The sequence below is a fragment of the Octopus bimaculoides genome, chromosome 9 (assembly GCF_001194135.2).
Source record: "Octopus bimaculoides isolate UCB-OBI-ISO-001 chromosome 9, ASM119413v2, whole genome shotgun sequence".
NCBI classification, from domain to species: domain Eukaryota; kingdom Metazoa; phylum Mollusca; class Cephalopoda; order Octopoda; family Octopodidae; genus Octopus; species Octopus bimaculoides.
The window spans coordinates 69,968,189-69,987,988 of record NC_068989.1 but is presented as its reverse complement, the minus strand read 5'-3'; the positions used below and the strand labels follow the sequence as shown (position 1 = coordinate 69,987,988).

General features: G+C 35.3%; 2 protein-coding genes across 7 annotated transcripts in view; one reads left to right on the top strand and one right to left on the bottom strand.

The window, feature by feature from the left end:
• The window catches only part of LOC106881650 (probable G-protein coupled receptor 139), a 25,046-nt gene extending 17,096 nt beyond the window's left edge, over positions 1 to 7,950 (top strand). For both annotated transcript variants that reach the window (XM_014932114.2, XM_014932115.2), the window contains exon 2: positions 546 to 7,950. In XM_014932114.2, the coding sequence (XP_014787600.1) occupies positions 616 to 1,728 (1,113 nt within the window). In that variant the 5' untranslated portion in view covers positions 546 to 615 and the 3' untranslated portion in view covers positions 1,729 to 7,950. The remainder of the gene's footprint in view (positions 1 to 545) is intronic.
• Positions 1 to 19,800, bottom strand: part of LOC106881649 (transient receptor potential cation channel subfamily M member 3) — a 662,626-nt gene that overhangs the window by 53,049 nt on the left and 589,777 nt on the right. For all 5 annotated transcript variants that reach the window (XM_052970748.1, XM_052970745.1, XM_052970746.1 and 2 more), the window contains 4 exons: positions 17,312 to 17,540; positions 16,734 to 16,898; positions 14,536 to 14,754; positions 10,922 to 11,050 (listed from right to left, as the gene is read on the bottom strand). In XM_052970748.1, coding sequence (XP_052826708.1) covers positions 10,922 to 11,050; positions 14,536 to 14,754; positions 16,734 to 16,898; positions 17,312 to 17,540 — 742 coding nt within the window. The remainder of the gene's footprint in view (positions 1 to 10,921; positions 11,051 to 14,535; positions 14,755 to 16,733; positions 16,899 to 17,311; positions 17,541 to 19,800) is intronic.

The window sequence follows — 19,800 nt, the reverse complement described above, 5'->3', positions numbered from 1 at the left end:
GGGGGGGGGGCTGGCGCGCGCACACACACACACACACGCATACAGATATGATTGACTTCCACACATTATCCATGTATTAATTTCAGCTCAGATGGCTATGGTATAAAACAGTAGGATTGAACCCCAAACCCACATGCTTGCAAAGCAAGTGTCTTAACTACACAGCCTTGCACTTAAGGGGCTATCTAAAAGCTATATGTAAGAATTAAAACATTATATAAAGTCATCTTCAAGACTTAAAACATATCATTATATAAAGTCACATTCATTCTCATTAATCATGTTCCAATTAAACATAATTAATAATTAATATGGTGTCAAAATTTTGTTGCTCAAAACTATGACCTATATACTGACGAAAAATTGTGCATGCAATTTTTTGCCAATAAATAGGTTGCAGTTAAACTATAGTAAATAGTAGTAAAAGATATTTAATATAACCAACATAAATGTAACTTTACAGTGAAACCTGATTGATTAGTTATGACAATAATTATTTAATGGAGAACATCACTTGTAATCTATATTTCAATTTTATCTTGTAGATGATTCATAACCTGTTTACAAGATAACACCAAACCGGAGTTGGACATAGCGAAGTGGGAAGGCATCAATATGTCCCTGAGTGACAACATGACATATACACTACCCACTTGGACTAATGAGACAACAGTTCTCAGCCAAAAACAACAACTTGAGCAGATCAAAGCGTACCAAATCTCAATTTCCATCCTCATCTATGTTCTACCAGTGATAATTATCATGGGAACAATAGGAAACATTCTCAGTTTCATCATCTGGATGAAACGTAAATTACGAAGAACATCGACTTTTTTTTACCTTGCCATGCTGGCAATCTCAGACACTGTATTCCTCCTCATAAGTGGTCTCAAGACATGGATTCGTATGTGGTCTTACATAGAACTCTTACATGTTTCTGTCTTTAGCTGTAAAGTAATAATATTTATTATAAACTCTTCCTTACATATATCTGCCTGGCTGATTGTAGCAGTGACCACAGAAAGATTCCTGGCGGTTTGGTTTCCTTTGCGCGCGAATGGTATGTGCAGTTTCCGTCGAGTCAAAATTGTTACTGCTACAATTGTCACAGTATTTCTATTGCTCAACTCACATTTCTTTTGGACAGCAGAACTAGTAAGTACTGACAACCCTGAGAGCCCTGACAAACTAGAATGCACAAGTAAAATGATCAAAATTTGTGTATATTTCCCATGGTTCAACATGGTCCTCTTCTCTGTGATTCCCTCTGTTCTACTTCTTATATTGAACCTGCTCATCATATTCTGCTTACTGAAACATCGTGAAACATTGAAAAGTGCCATGACAAAGGACGACCAACACATGCGGAGCATACACCGCCGACTTGCAGTCATTCTTTTAACTATTTCCTTTGTATGGATTTTCACAACAGTTCCTAACACTCTCACTTCCATCACTAAAAAATCTAGGAAGGACTTAGAAAGCCTGGCTGAGGCCATACTGTTACGAGTACTCAGTTACATTCTTCTTTACATCAACCATGCTATCAACTTCTTTCTCTACTGTTTAACTGGCAGACTTTTTCGTATAGAATTAAAAAAGTTATTCTGCTGCAAATCCCAAAAGAAGCACCGTCAGATAATTGTTTTCAAGGCCAGCAACAATGACAGTGCACATCCACTCATGGAACAACACAAAATACAAATAGTTTATAAACGCAGCCAGTAAATCAACAACTTGACTTTAGAATGCAAACACAAAAGCGATGACCACCCCACCCCTAAAATTATGACTGATATTTTACAAACGTTTCAGAGTAAGAATTATAGAATCATACAGAATTATGTAGAGTAGGAATTATATAGCGTGGATACATTTCTAAACAATCTTTGTCAATAATTCAAGAGTAATATAAAACAAGACAATTCTTTTTAAACAACGTTATTCACAAGTTAATGGAACACATGATTATTTCATTGAATTAATTTTAAAATGAAATCAACTGAGAAAGATTTATTTTATATCCTAAAACATTATCAACAGACAAATTAGTCCACTATCAAGAGACAAAGATTTATAAAAAATAATAATATAATTTTGAATATCATGCAGAGAATGTCATTAAGTAGTCAGTCTACACTGTTACAATTTTTTGCTGTATTTTTCAATGGAATTGGTTCTCTTTATAATCATTCACTTCATAAGAAGCAATTAATAGATGGCTGCTATGATAAAAATTTCTAGTGAAATATGCCACTGTTTCCATAATTTGAAATGGTGAAAAATGAGCTTGGCGTGAAGTGGAGGTTAAAAATTAATGATCCTAACGAAAAATAATATTTAATTTTTACAATTAAAAAAACTGCTTTTGTATCCTCTTTAAAAAAAAAAAAAAAAACTGAGCGGAAGCTGAAAATAACACCGTTTATGATTTAATTAAACTATAATAAATAGATAAATATGGAGATAAAATAATAAAGATATTCATTTTTACATGCCGTTTTTAGGATAATTAATGTATCATCTAGAAAAAGAGCAACTTCATACTTCCTCAAATTAAAAAGAGAATTAGAAAGTTAATTTTTTTTTTTTGGTAATTAATCATGAGTAGAAACAATAAATATCAATGAAATATATATAAACATAATCCTTTTGAAACCAACCTGCCTGAATCTGTTTCTACAATACAAACTTCCTGTTTTAAAGTGATCTAAAGTAAAACCTACCATCAAAATTCCATGTTACTTTATGCTCCAAGCAACAGCTATATAACAATGGAGTTATTTTGATAAACTCTTCATTAAAAATTAATTGAAACAAAAGCAATAGATTTCAATGGAAATATAGTAACAAAAGGGGTTAAGGGAATAATCTGATAATTTACATAAAGTAAACACAATAGAAATAAAAATAAGTATGCATAAACCAAGTATTCAAAACTAACAATAGATAAATAATTAAATAAATTTCTTAATCAAATATGCTTATTTGGCTTATGACTGGTTGCTCTACAAAATCTAACAGAAACTAAATCACTAAATCTTAATGCAATTACCAAAAAGAAACACAAATATAAAATAACCATTACAGTTGCAGTGTTATTTTTAGTTTAGTGCCACAGCTAAAGCAATAATATGTGAATTGGGTCTTCTCCAAAATTGTCTTCATACAATTTCCATGGAATATAAATTCAGAATCTAAAAATATTTGCAGCTTCTTTAGTTTCAATTTGCTGGAAAATTGTTTCAGAATTCGAATCCTATTTAAAATGTTGTACATTATCTCCATTAATAATATCTCTACAGAAAATCGTGGCAGCAGTTTCTGTGTTTTAACAATAATCGAATAACCGCTTGCTTAATTAAACTAAATCCATTTGGAAAAGATACATAAATTAAGTACCATATTTTTCCATATGAAAATCAGAATCGTGTGGCTTTATCCTTTCACCATTATATAAACATCTTGTGGGTTTTTCTTTCCTCATTATATACACATCTGAATAACATTGATCCAAGCCTCAATTTCTTTCATGTGACCATAAATAGGAAACAGTTTACAAGATTGCATTGGTTCTCTATTTTCTACCTCTAAGTTGTAGGTGTGCTTTCCATATTGTGTTTGTTCTTTATATATGTATGTGTGTATGTGTGTGTGTGTGCATGTGTGTGTGTATGTGTGCATGCCTTTGTGTGTGTATATATGATATCCAATAAAGAGAATAAAAACAAAGAGACAAAGAAGGTGTTGAGACACAATCTACTCTCAAAACTTCAAATGTGCAACAGAACACTTTATCAAATTACGCAACCAGCCGAGTTACTAAAAGGAGGTAAAAACTAGGTGAAATAGCTTTTATTTATTGCCATGAGCACCAATAAAAATATTAGAACATTTTGCCAAAAAAAAAAAAAAAAAAAAATCATTGCTATCATCATGTGAATCAACTTAATAAACCATTAAACTCAGAGAAGAGAAAGCAGGTCTGTATAACATTAAACATTGATTTATGAATGTTTTCAGTGTTCAGTTATATTGCTGGAGTTGGAAGATAATAACCAAATTACCAAAACTAAGGAATGAGCTTTTGAGTCTTGAATACAATGATGAATTACTCAAAAACTACAGACCAAGAACTCTATTTAAATTGATAGTTTTGTTGTTCTTGTTTTGTGATGACTATCAATTATATAATTGTTATATTATCATAAATAATTTATTAAAATAACTGTTACTATGGTTACTATTTTTTTTATCAATATAAATATTTGTAACATTTTTGGTATGTGTTTTTTATAAGAGTTAAAAAAAAATAACAAAAATGTTTAAGATATAAAACTTGTGTGTGTGTGTGTTGTGTGTGTGTGTGCGTGCATGCGCATATAATTGAATTTGATTTTGAGAAAAAATCCCATCCATTTATGTATCATAGAAATTAAAGTGATATTTTTAACATAGTGGATATGAAACTGAAATGGTTTTAACACATGGATATTGATTAAATACCACTACTTTTCTTTTGGGCTATTTTCCAACAAAGGAAGCAAGAAGTGTCCTGGTAAGTAGTTAACATTTATACAGCTGATTAACTACAACAGCTACACACTGCTAAACTTCATGACAATTCTTGTTATATCAACTGACAATCTTTGTTGATAGGGCTTCCAAGTATATACACCTACGTAAGTACACAGTACACACACACACATAAGTACATATCTATATATGTATATTATGTGAGTGTGTCTATGCATATATATATATATATATGTAAATTTAAATAATAAGGTGAAAAATTGAATATTAATTTGATTAATATCAATTTAAAACCAGTGGCCTAGCATATTGAAAAATCTGAAGATTCAGAAAAATTATATTACATACATATAAGAGGGATGACCACTAAGTGGACATCCATTATGCTAGATGTAGACCCCATATGGTCTGACCACTAAGAAAAGATTGTTCTCAAGAAAATTCAGCAAAATGCCAGGGGTCTACATCTAGCATAATGGATGTCCACTTAGTGGTCATCCCTCTTATATGTATGTATGTATGTATGTATGTATGTGCGAGTGTGTGTGTGTATATGTATATGTATATATATATATATAACAGTAAATATATATTTGTGTGTGTGTAAATGCATTTAAATCTATATGTGTGTATGAATACACACACATATATATGAAGGCATATATATAAATATATATGTATGTGTATATATAAATATGTTCACATAAATGTACTTATGTGTGTGTATATGTATATATATGTGTGTGTGTGTGTGTGTGTGTGTGTATATATATATATATATATATATATATATATATATACATATCACTATAAGTAGATATATATATATATGTGTGTGTGTGTGTACATATTTATAAATATGAAAGTGTATATATCAATACATATCTATATATATAAGCATGTATATTTATATGTGTACTCATACACAAAACTTATGGATTTAAATAATATATAAATACAGATATGGCTTTGTGGTTAAGAAAGTCTCTTTCCAGCCATGTGGTTTTCAGTTCACCCCCACTGTGTGGCACCTTGGGCAAATGTCTTCTACTATAGCCTTGAGCCAACCAATGCCTTGGGAGGAAATTCAGTAGACAGAAACTGTAAGTTTGTCCTCAACATACACACATATTTGTATGTATGTGTTTGTCCCCTATCACTACCCTATAACCAATGTTCATTTGTTAACATTGCAATACCTTAGAAGTGTTGCAAAACAGACTAATAGAATAAGTAAGAGACTCCAAAAGAAGTACAGAGATTGATTTGTTTGACTAAATTAGAAGTTCTCAACCATCTTTTAGCTCTAGTTCCCTTTGATTACTATTTTATTCTGGTGGATCCCCATAGTCAGCCAATGTTTAAATATCAGTTTTATATATACTTCTTTCAAAATTCCTGTTTTGTTTTTCGTACATTAACTTGTGTAGGTTGAACTATGTAAAATGTTAGAGAAAGAAACCTGGCTGTTTCATGCAATACACACCAATATATACATCTAAAGTAAGATATTGTTAGGGGCTCTTAAAAAAACTATTGCGGATTCACAATTTACTATTTTGTTGTGTGACCCCACCCCACTACAAATCTTATATGGACCCTCAGAGGCCATATGGATCCTGTTTGAGAACCACTGGACTAAACCCTCCAAGGCAGTGTCCCAGCATGGCTGCAACCCAATGATTGAAACAAGTAAAGTATGAAAGATGATAATCAGAATGATGGTGTGTGAAAGGGCTTGCAAGTCAATTTTACAAGACATACAGTGGTTCATAAGGATTATATCTCACAAGTGATCTGATCAATACAGAGGAAGTAACAATTTTTGGTCTGTCACCTATACGTCAAACCACTCAGATCAGCAGTGGCACTGAATAGTCGTTTGAGAGGCCATATAAGAAGCTCAGAGAGACAGCAATCATTTGTATGACTATCTTCAAGCCGTTTTCATCTTCCTTGGCACAATCAAGGAAATCCTGTGCAGCTGAAACCTGATCTTTTTGAGAAGACAACACTCTACACACTTTTCTTCCAAGCACTGCTATAAACAATGGAAGTAAATGAGAGCATTATAACTTAGTGTGCATGTGTGACAGAGTTCAAGATCAACCTGTGCCAAGTGGTTTCATTCTGTGTACATTAGCTCTGTTACTAGAGCAACAGTCCCAATACTTTTTGATCAGGGCTGCACCAGACTCCAGTCTGATTTGGCATAGTTTCTATGGCTGGGTGCCCTTCCTAATGCTAACCACTCTGAGAGTGTAATGGGTGCTTTTACATGCCACAGTCATGGGTGCTGGTTGCATGACGCTAGTATCTGCCATGACTACGATTTTACTTAGCTTGATGGGTCATGTACTCAAGCACAGCATATTGCCAAAGGTCTTGGTCATATATATATATATATAAATATATATATATATATATATGCATGTGTGTATGTATGTACCCCTTGTCTTGACAACTTGTGATGGTTCTAAGTGACTATCACCACCATCATACAAGTGTTACTGTTCATTTCCAATATTCTGACTATAGGGAAATCTTAGCATGCTTGGAACCAGGTGAGGGTTGGTGAGAGAGGAAGGGCATCTGGCCATCTGAACTATGCAAATATGGAAAAGTGGACCTTAAATGTGATTACCGTTCCCTTAAAGTCCACTTTTCCTTGCTTGTATGGGTCAGACAAAATTTGGCAGATTTTCTGCAGCTGGACATCTTTCCTGTAGGCAACTTACCCATTTCCAAAGATGGTGATATTTCCCCTTAACCTTCAAATATGAACAATACAACTGCTGGATATGTTTCCAAAGAAGATTGCAAAAGAGTGACACTACTTGTATGACAGTAAGAATCATTTAAAACCAGCAAGTGATCTCAAAAACAAGGACACACACACATTCATCAGGTGTCTTTCAGTTTCCATCAACCTAATCTACTCACAAAACCTTGGTTGGCCAAAGGTTATAGAAGACATTTTCTTAAGATTCCACACATTGGGGCAGAACATGGTTGGGAAACAAACTTCTTAACCACACAGCTATGCCTGCACCTGTACTTGTGTGTTAGTCTGTCTGTCTCTATGTGTGTGTGTGTGTGTGTGTGTGTGTGTGTGTGCGTGCGCGCGCATGTATAATGGGTTTCATGCATTCATTTATGAGTGTGTTTGTTTCTTCCCAATCAGAATTGCAATCCCTCCTAAATAGTTCATAATATATATATATATATTGTATTTTGAACAACTTAATTATTATTGAAATATAAACATAATATTTATTATATACACAAAAATAATGTTCATGTAGTTTTTCTATTTGATTTATTTACATGCTTTATAATTGTTTTATTTTAAATAAAAATATTTTTCTTTGGAAAATGATTTTGTTTTCAAAAAGAAAAATAAAGAATCTCTTATGTCGTTGTCAGTGTCATCACCACCTTTTTAATGTTTGCATGGGTCAAACAGAATTTGGTGAGACATATTTTCAATAGTAGGATGCCTTTCCAGTCACCAACTCTCACTTGTACCCAAGTAAGGTAACATTTCCCCCATGGCCAGACAGGTTTTCCCCAGAAGACTGAAGTAAACAACATTGCCTATATGATGGTGACGCTCATTTACTAACACCATGTTATATCAAGTTGGGGGTCAAGACATACATGCATACGAAGGGGTGCTGAAAAGTTCCAGGCTTTAAGGATATTGCAAACGGCCTGGTTGGAAGCCCAACTTTCTGAGTTCTTTTACAGGGTTAAGAAAATCTGAAGGATCATTGCAATAAGTGTGAATCTGAGAGGAGAATATGCTGAATGAAATTATAACTGATCCTCCTGTATTTTCTTCTACCCAAAGCCAGAAACTTTTCAGCAGCCCCTTGTATATATAGATACAAGTACTTGTTCTTGTGGCAGCATTCACACTGAGTGGGTTGAATCAGCTCTGACAGCCAGCCTCAGCAGAAATACAAGTTCACATGTGGTCCCTGATCACATGCATACACACTTTGGTATACTGTGATCCATAGCATATCAACTTGTCATCAATTGTTGACCATCACAGAGGATTTGCTGACCAAGTTATCATTGATTATTGGAGAAGTCATAGACTGGGTTTGGAGTAGGTGGTACATATGCTATTAACCCATAGCTAGGACCCTAACAAGTGCTACTACTCCAGGTCAGAGTAGACCTGGGATCATCAGTGGCTAAGGGGTGGTGCTTCACTCCTCAAAATCCTGGAACTCCTGTACCAAGACCCCAAATACCAGATGCATTTTAAACTCTTACTCAGGACAAATACAAGTAAATACACACACACATGTACACAATGAGCTTCTTTAAGTTTCCATTGACCAAATTCACTCACAAGGATTCTACTCTGTAAAATGGACTGAGTGCTTTTTACATGGCATCAGCACAAGTGAGGTCAGTTTTGGCATCGTTTTTACAGCTGGATGCCAACAACTTCACAAATGGGCTGGATGCTTTTTCTTACTTTACTTCTTTTTCTTATAGTTTTACTTTTAGTTTGTTTTTTTTTTCCTTTTGTGCCTTATCTTGGCAAGTTCATGATATTTCTGAAATAGTTTTTGCATACTAATTTTTTGAACAAATTTGAAATTTTCAAGTTTCCAACGATAATAAATATTGGATGTAGTGAATGCAACTGTATAACATGTAAGTTCCTCTGAAACAAATTTCTGAGGCTAGCTTGAGAATAAAAAAGAAAAAAAAACCCCCCAAAAAAACAAAAAGGCACACACAAAAATCTTGACCCCCTAATCATTGAACTCAATACTAGATTGATCACTTGTTCAATATATGTCCCTGATCACAATAGATAATCAACTATTTTTCACAGGGGGCATAGGATAAATAATAATTTCAAATTTTGGCACAGGACCAGTGATCTTATGGGGAAGGACTTCATCAATTACATTGACCTTAGTACTTGAGTGGTACTTTATTTTATCGACTCTGAAAAGGTGAATTGCAAAGTTGACCTTGGCAGGATTTGAACTCAGAATGAAAAGAGCCAGCTCAAGTACTGCAAGGTATTTTGTCTGACACTCTAATGCTTATGTCATTCCACTTTCCTTAACAACAACAACAACAACAACAACAACAACAACAACAATAATTATTTCAAATTTTGACACAAAGCTCAGTTGATTATATTGATTCCAGTACTTTCTTTTATCAACCCCTAAAAGATGAAAAGTACGACAAAAATGCTGTTAACCATTTCATCTGATGCACTAATGATCTAATGATTCAACCAGTATTTTACCTTAATAATAATAATTTGGTTTTTGGATTTGGTTTGTAAGATTCTTTATGTGTTGAAGCATATACTGTTGTGTCTGGGGAGAGTCATTTTCTTTTGGTGCCTTATAATTTAACACACTCACCGGTAAAATTTCCACTTATTTCTTTTTTATTTTTCAGAAATTTTTGTTGCGTCTTGCAATATTTTCAATAGTTCTGACTCAAAACTTTTGAAAAGGTTGCAAGACGCAACAAAAATTTTAGAAAAATAAAAAAGAGATAAGTGGAAATTTTACTGGTGAGTGTGTTAAATTATAAGGCACCAAAAGAGAATGACTCTCCCCAGACACAACAGAATAATAAGGCCTGAAATTTTGTGGGAGGGGACTAGTTGATTAGATTGACACCAGTATTTCACTGGTACTTAATTTATCAACCCTGAAAGGATGAAATGCAAAGTTGGTCCTGGCATAATTTGAACTCAGAATGTAGCGACAGATGAAATGCCGCTAAGCATTTTGCCTGGCATGCTAACAATTCCACCAGCTTGCTGCCTTTAATAATAATAATAATAATAATAATAATAATAATACTAATCCTTTCTACTATAGGCACAAGGCTTGAAATATTGGGGGAAGGTTAAGTTCATTACATTGACCACAGCACTTGGCTGGTACTTATTTCATTGATCCCAAAAGGATGAAAGGCAAAGTCGATGTAAAGGTAGATGAAATACAGCTAAGTATTTCGCCTGGTGTGGATAATAATAATGGTTTCAAATTTTGCCACAAGAGCAGCCATTCTGGGGGAGGGGATGAGTCGATTACATCAACTCTAGTGCTCAAGTGGTACTTCTTTTATCGACCCCAAAAGGATGAAAGGTAAAGTTAACATCAGCAGAATTTGAACTCAGAATGTAGCGACAGATGGAATACTGCTAAGCATTTCACCCGGCATGCTAACGATTCTGCCAGCTTGCCATCTTAATAATAAGATGATGATGAAGAAGAAGTCAAGGAAGAAGGCGAAGAAAAGAAGGCAACAGCAGTAACAAATACCACTATGTTGGGAATCAGAAAATAAAGAAATGGAAAGAAGAAAAAGAAGTAATATTTACCATGCGCATCTTTTCTAATGCAAGAGTTCCGATGTATGCAATAACATAATACTCCTGCCAGCGAGGCACTGGTAAAGTTTTTAATAACACAATATATGTGAAACAAAACAGGAATGTCATATAAGAAATCTGAATGAAAAGAAAAAGAAAAAAAGAATGATTAAATTAGTTTAAAAAGAAAAAACAGGAAAAAATGAAAAACTGAAAATTTATGGAAACATCATCATCAACATTTATAGAAACTGAAGATTTATGGAAAACTTCATCATCAACATTTAATGTCCACTGGGTTCCATAGTCTGTTTTGGATTGGTTTCTACAGGTAGATGCCCTTTCTAATGTCAACCATTTTACAGAGTGTACTGGGTGCTTTTTACATGGCACCATCACCAGTGTTTTTTTTTTATGTGGCACCAGCACCCATACCAATGCTTTTTAATTGGAACCATCAATTCTGCTGTGGTGGGTGGTATGAAGCAGATCTAAAACAACAAGAAATTATTATTTTTTGCACAAGAAATAGCTAAGGCAAAGTCAAATTAGAGTTGTAAAATATAGGAATTGAATTTCATCAAAGAAAAGCCATTTTTAGCCATCTAAAAACATACAAAAACCATAAAATTTATCCATCCATCTTCTCCACCCACTATTCCTGGAAGGGCCAAGGGAGTTGAGTCCTCAGGCACCCCTTTCATAGTGTCCTAACAGAAGCGATCATCATTAGACTTTCCAGCTGGATTCTTAAGCATGACTGACTGAAACTATGGATATTGTCCAACCATCGCATTCTTGGTCTACCCCTAGGTATCCTGCTGGTTGGCTTGACTTGAAGAAGGTGTTTTGCAATTCTTTCCTGTGACATTCTAATCACAGGTGCTTAGTACCAAAGCTGTGGTTTCTCAATGCAGAGAAGTAGCTGCTTGATATGGAGAGATTCTCTGCACCCTGCTGAGTAATATTACTCAAGAGATCCTTGAAGGGACCCTGCAAACCACTTGTATTTGTAATCATATTCTTTCAGTCATTACCTATAATTCATGAAACTTATTTGACATTTTTTCCTTGAGGTGTCACAATTTTCATTGCATCACTACTACCTGGCAGCATTGGAACTGTGTTTCCATGAATATAGGAAATTGTGAAATAAGAAAGGTGTCAAATTGGGTAGGCTCTAATCAGAACAAAACCATGTCAAAGTTGTAATAGAATTTTGGATATGTAAGCCTTTGGCATTGCAGATGCACGCTGAAAATTTTGATATCCCAAGAAATAAATGGGAAGTGAATTTGAATACTTTTTCTGTATGATTTTAAACAGCTAAACTGGCTCTTCCATGAAGGAACTGCTTCAGCTTCAACATATGGGTCTCAGATCAAATCATTTGCTAGACAAGTACATCATCATCATCAATTAATGTCCATGTTCCATGTTTACAGAGGTTGGATGGTTTGACAGGATCCAATAAGTCCATATCATGATTTGAGCAAAACTAAAACTTGCTTAAATATCCTTATATAAACCGAATTGACTTTATTTAAGAAAATTAGCAGAAACTATACAAGAAACAATATTTTTAGCTTATTTTTTTTTTGCTTTTTGATGGTGGTGGTGGTGGGGGGCGGGAGCTGGTGGTAGCAGTGCAGAAACATTATTCATTTATTAAAATTCACATTTTCATTGATTTACAACCTCATATAATCTACATATTGTTTTTCACATACTGAACTGTAACTAACATAAGCTGCAGAATATTTCCTTTAAAACTTTGGCACATTTCCAAACTTACCACCCACACCTCTCTTTCTTCCAACGCCTCACTCAGGATTCTTCCCCACCCCAGTCTGTTGCTTTCTTCCTGTCTACTTTCCCTTATACCTTCTGCCCATATTTGCCCCTTATAATGCAGGATAGCCCTAAACATTTCTATACAACCTGTCCTATCATCTTTCCAGCTTCATCCCTTTCTTTTTCTCAATTTTGTCTTTAATTCTTTCCCCTTCTCCTATTCCCCACCCTACTCCTGCAACCACCCCTCATCTTACCATTCCTTCTTTCCTCCACCTAGCATCATCGCCCTGCCTCCTACTGCTTTCCTTCAGTTATTGGAGCCACTTTAGGGCCTTAAACTTTCAAGTTATGAGCAATCATCCTACAGTATCCAGTCAATAGTATCGAAAGCCCACTACCTATCATGACAAGTCAGGCCATTCAGCTATCATTAGTCTAACGACTCCAATCTGCCAGTCTACAGTAAGTGCCCACTCCATGGCTCTGCATTCAGTTAAACAAATATGCCAATCTATGCAGTCTCCTCCTCTCTCTATCTATCTTCACACTATGACACCATTAGCAATATTATGGAAGGCTGTGTGGTAAGAAGTTTGCTTCCCAACCACATAGTTCCAGTTTCAGTTTCACTGCATGGCACCTTGGGCAAATTTCTTCTACTATAGCCTCAGGTTGATCAAAATCTTGTGAGTGGATTTGATAGACAGAAACAGAAAGAAACCTGTTGTGTGTGTGTGTGTGTGTGTGTTGTGTCTGTTTGTTCTCTATTACCACCAGAGAACCAGGGTTAGTTTGTATACATCCTTGTAACTGAGCAGTTTGGCAAAAATGATCGATAAAATAAGTACCAAGCTTAAAAAAAAACAAAAAAAACTGGAGTTGCTTTAGTCAACTAAAAAAATTCTCCAAGGCAATGTAGTGTCCCAGCATGGCCACAGGCTGATGACTGAGACAATAAAAAACTTTAAAAACTCTTCTTGCCACAAACCTGTTTGGTTGGCTTGTAGGTTTGGCTTCTACATAATGGTCAAGCAGTTAGCAACAAGATCACTTAGCTACTAAAGTGACTGATCTCACAGAGTCTATGTTACAAAATAACGTAACCCAAACCATGGTGAGATTTAGTGGTTGGATAATACAGTGTCACCATCATTGATTTAATATCCATTTTTCCAAGCTTCATCAAGGTAGATTTTCAATGGCCAGATACCTGTCCTGTTGCTAACCTTCACCAATAAGGTAATATTTCCTCATAGTCGTTCATGAGTTAAAATTTTGAGAAGGAAGCTGTATTGTGTGACCTCCTAGCTGAATCACTTTCAAGGTAACCATAAAAATTGTAAGCAAAAAGACAATTGATGGTGTTTATTTAGAATGAATCAGATGCAAGCAAGCATGGCCATATGATTAAGAAGTTTGCTTCCCAATTACATGGCTCTGGGTTCAGTTCCACTAACTGCCACCTTGGGCAAATGTCTTCTAAAATAGTGCATGCCAACCAAAACCTCGTGAGTGGATTTTGGAAACTGAAACTGAAAGAAGCCCATAGTATGTGTGTTTGTTTGAGTCTCCTTGTCTTGACATCATGTGATAGTTGTAAACAAGTGTCACTGTCATACAAGCAGTGTCATTCACTTCCAATCATGCTCAGCCATGAGGAAATATAACCTTACCTTAGAAACAGGTGAAGCTTGGTGACAGGAAGGGCATCTGGCCATAGAAAACCTGCCTTGCTAAACTCTGTCTAACCCATGCAAGCACAGAAAAGTGGACATTAAAATGATGACAATGATGATGAATGAAGGATGCAGAAAATATATACTTACAGTGTGTGCCCAGAATTTCGTTATAGGTGCATTATAAAACTCATAGAGTTTCTTCCCAGGTTTTAAAGGTGATTTCTTCTTCAGTGGCTTATCTGGGAATGTAATTGGATGAAGTGCATTAGATAGCACATCCACGTCTTTATTGGTTGCTGTTGGTGGTGGTGCTGTTACAGTTGTGCTTCCAATGGAGTTATTATCAATATCTTCTCCATATTCATTCTGCAGAATAAAAATAGAAATAATCTTTAGTCAGTTATTAAGATTTGATTAACTCAATGAATTTATTGTTGGGTGGTTACCAATAAAGTAAATATGTGCTGGTGTGGTCCTGTGATGCATATGGATGAGAACAACTGTGTAGGAAAGTGCTGATCTCTAACTGTGGAGGGAACATGGAAGCAGTAGATCCAGGAAGACATGGGATGAGGTGGTGAAGTTTTATCTTCAGATGTTGAGTCTCAGTGATTGAGACCTTTGGTGATTTGCTGTGCTTAAGGCACATCAAGCCAAGTGAAATTATAGTTGTGGCCAGAGTCAGTGACACATAAAAGGCACCCAGTACACTCTGTGTAGTGGATGGTGTTAGGAAGGGCATCCAGCTGTAGAAACCAAGCTAAAACAGACTGGAGCCTGGGACAGCTCTCCAGCTTACAGTTCCAGTCAAACTGTCCAACCCATGCCAGCATAGAAAACGGATTCTAAATGATGATGATGATGAGGTGCACATTTTCTTATATGCATAAATTCAGTTTCTCAGCTTATTTCACATATATATTGGTTATAGCTCCCTAAGCTAATTCCTAATAATTTGTAGAACACCCTAAGTTAATAAATGCATTGATTAGATGAATCAACAAATAGCTAGTGAGGTTTACGCATGCCTAGTTACACAATTCTTCCATCCATTTTCACACTTGTTTTCAAGTGAGTATGGATTAGATGAATATATTATTGGGCCATTGTTTTATGACCAGCTGCCATTCTAGCTGTTAATTCTTACCAGTTTCCAAGTAAGAGATCTTTTATTTCACAAATCTTTTAAAGCATGAGGCAAGTGGATGATTTAGTGATAGAAGTGATGACAATACTGCTTGTAGCTTGTAACTTAGCAAAGAACAAATGTAAACAAATACAGACACATATGTACATATGTATGTATACACATACACATGATGGACTTCTTTCAGATTCCATCAGCCAAATTCACTCAGGCTTTGGTTGGCTTGGAACTACAGTTGAAGTCACTTGCTCAAGGTGCCACACAGTAGGACTAAACCCAACTGAAAGATATATAAGGCCGCAATCATTATAAGTTTTATACTGCACCATTCATGCACTCCCAGGAGCTCAACATTCAATGTTGGGATCCTCAGCCATAAGGGTAATCCACAGTGTAAAAGATATGCTCAGCACTGAGCATTCTGATCCACTTTTCCCAGCTGCTTTAAATCTAATATTGCGTCTAGTTAGATTGCCATTAATTAGCAAAATGTCTTTTGTAAAGTTGTTACAATGCAATAAAACTTACAAGACTGGTTTTTGTGATTTGAAAGTCTGACAAGTTGATCATCTCAAAATACCATCATCATCATTATCGTCATTGTTTTAATGTCCACATTATCATCCTTGCATCGGTCAGATGGGATTTTTGAGACAGATTTTCCAGTCAAATGTCTTCCTGTTTCCAAGCTAGCTAATACTTTCCAATGAAGACTGGAAATGAGGAATACTGCTTGTATGATGGTAATACTCATTTTATATTTGTTGCATGACAACAAGACAAGAAGATACAAACACACACATATATGTGCATGAGTATGTCTGTGGTTGATATTAGGATGGGCATTCAGCTAAAGCAATCCTGCCGAAGCAGACATTGGAGTTTCATGCAGTCCTCTGGATCATTGCTTCTTGTTAAACCTTCCAACCCATGCAAGGCTGGAAAATGGACATTAAACACTGATAATGATATATGTGTGTGTGTATGAGTATATATATACATATATATATATGGTCCCCTGATCCCTTATCTGGTGGTCAATGCGGAAACTAGGGATAGATGAGTGGTTGATGTCAGATATTAAATTAACATGAAACACCAAAGTCTTCATCAAAGCAATCCTCATGGAATTTATTCTTTTTTGAAATAATTACTTGTTAGAATTGATGTGAAGATGGTAAAAAATGTATCAACTCACTTCAGCTTCATCAAAAGAACTGATGGAGACTCGATCATTTTCACTCGCTTCTTCTTCCATGTCATCCAAATGTTCTTCCATTGTCTGAGGCATCAACAGCAGTTCTTCTTTGCTTTTAAATTCTAGCAGCAGAATGTATGGTGGTAAAAAGATACCCAATATTACCTATATGAAATGAGAATTAGAAAAAACAAAAACATAACTAACAAATACATATAGAGAAGAATAAGTTAATGATGTATTAAGTCAATAATTTAGATTTTACAATTAAAATTATTTTATTGTTTTTTTTTGTATATTTGCAAAAGGTTTAAAATTAAGTTGTGTTACTAAATTCTTCATTAATCTGAAAATTAAATGTAACAAAGACAGTATATTGCAACAGAAATGTGGTGAGGAAAGGGTCTAAAGTGACAGTTATTTAACTAAATTTTTCATTAATTTGAAAACTAATTGAAACAAAGGCTGTGTATATTTCAAGAGAAATATAGTAATGAGAGTATTAATACTGACAAGTTATAAATTGACACACACTTAAATTTCAACTTGTCAGACTGGACAAATAAAGAGTTACCTACCTTGAGAGCAGTATTCTTCCTCATGCGCAAACCTCCCATCCACATGTCATTGAGCAACATTTGACAGCAGGTGTGGGCGACAAACTCCCTGTGGTTAGCAGCAACGGCAAGACTGAGGCAAGTCTGATCACTGAAGTTCTTCAATTCGTACGTAAGCAGTTGTTGTGTGTAATCGTCATCTACTTTGTAGCAATGCTCCAACAACTCTAAAGCGAGAGTCTGAAACTCTCTCAAAGAAACAATAAGAGAAAAACATAAAGCATACAAAAGGAAAACAAGTAAAAGAAAAAACACTTTTGCAGGCATGCCTGTGTGTTTAAGATGTTCACTTTGCAACCACATGGTTTCAGGTTCAGTTCCAATGGGCTTCTGTACAACTTCTAACCAATATATTTCACTTATAAAGGATTGGATGACCCCCAAGTCTATAGCAAAAAACATTTTCTCGAAATGCCATGCAGTGAGATTTAACTTGAAAGTATCTTGTTGCAAAACAGACTTCTTAAGCATATAGTCTGCATCTATATTACAAAATTTTAATTAAGAGTCATAATGTTTATATAATCATGACATTACATATGCCATAAATAAAAAGTCATAAAGACCAGCATGTGGCCTAAGTTCTGTAGATTGTTTATGTTGGTGCTAAGACTTGGTCATGTCTTTCACACTTCTTTCTGTACATTAATAGCATATTTAGTCATAACTAGCTAAGCACACATATACACTCTCTTTAATAAAAGTGGTAATATCCTTTATTCCTGTCTCAATCTTCTGCACACAAGCATAATCCATATGCCACCATTTTATGCCAGATATGAACTGAGACCTCATTGGAGACATGATACACTTTTGTACTACAACACATCTACCCCTTATGTATAAACAACATAACAGAAGTACACTCATTATCAGTGACTTCACATATATATATAATGGCCAAATTTGTATTGTAACAACTAAGCTTCCTCTCAAATATAGTAACAGTATGAGATAATTTCTGATTTCCTGCTGAAGGATACTATGTCTTGCTTTAAGCTATAGTTTTTCAGGCAGGCAGAGTCAGCAGTTATGCAATCAACAGAAGTATGGAGGGGCCCTATTAACAATATTGTAGGTTATACTTAAACAGTCATGTGTCTGGTCATTGAGCTACCAAATGATACTAGACAAAGAGGTGAAATTTAGCCCTTAGCCGTTTGCTAACTCTTTACAAAGCTCAACCCGAACCCAGATACATTGAACCCATAACTGGGGCTATGCTCCTGTTTCACATTATCATCATCCCCAGGTTGAGATTGCACAAATTTGCATGTCTCTAATGCTCCATGCATCTACATGTTCTATGTCATGTAACACTTGTCTTCAGTGACATTCAATGTTATGATCTAACCAACTAATATTGTCTTCATAGAGTGAGCAATGCAGTCTTAACTATGATGAGGTGTCCAACATTGGATGTCACTAACCAGTGCCTCCTTATATTTCTAATATCCTGCAAAAAAAACTTGTCTCTAATGGTGTCTGGTACTTTGCAAAGCTTATCAGATAATCTTTCTTGGATATATTCAAAATGGCATAAAACAAGTGCTGTCCAGTATAGTTTCAAGTCTTTTGGTTAATGCCCAGGTAAAGGAGCCATACAGAAATACAGATCCAAACACTATGAGAAAGAAGTTCCTTTTAAGATCTTCCAAGATTTCAGATTTCCACATAAACATCCTAAGCTGTAGAAAAAAAATTTCCATTGTCTAATTGACAAAGATTTATTCACCAGATCTATCCATAGTAAGGTCATTAATATTATGACCGACAAACCGCAAAACTGTTCAATGCACATACTATTAAAGCAATATATTCTTGTCTAGACAATGCTACTTCTACAACTGAATGAAAAAAAACACACAATTGCTTTGCTCACACTCAACAACCCACCTACATTTGCAGAAACCGAGCTACTTATCCTTTCCAAGATTGTAGGATACAAAGCTACACTCAAATCACCAGATGGTATCCAACGGACTAATACATGGCTTACTGTAAACAACTTTAAAGAGCAGTATAGGCAATGTCTGTATTTCTTTGGGTCTGATCTCAATACTGTTTCAACTGGAAGCTCAGAAAACCAGGGACCCAACTATGATCTAACAATATTTTTGAGGGACCCTTCAATAATTATTGTGGTGTTATGGGTTGTGACGAGCTATGTGTTGAGGTGGAGAGGGGTGAGGCAAACAGAGGTGAAGCCAGACCGGAAGGGCCAAACCGGAAGGGTCAGATCGGAAGTCGGCGACACACGGTCGAAGGCTAGCACGTGGGGCCAGTGAGAAAACGGCGACGTTATGAGAAAGATGTGTTCTGATTAGGAGCGATCGTGTACCCCGCTGCGGTCGGCAAGGTAAGGTCCAACGCTTCATTCTGTCCTTTTGCTTCTTGTTGTCTTCTTCCTCCATCGCACCACAAGCTATTTCGGCCCATAAAAAAAAAAA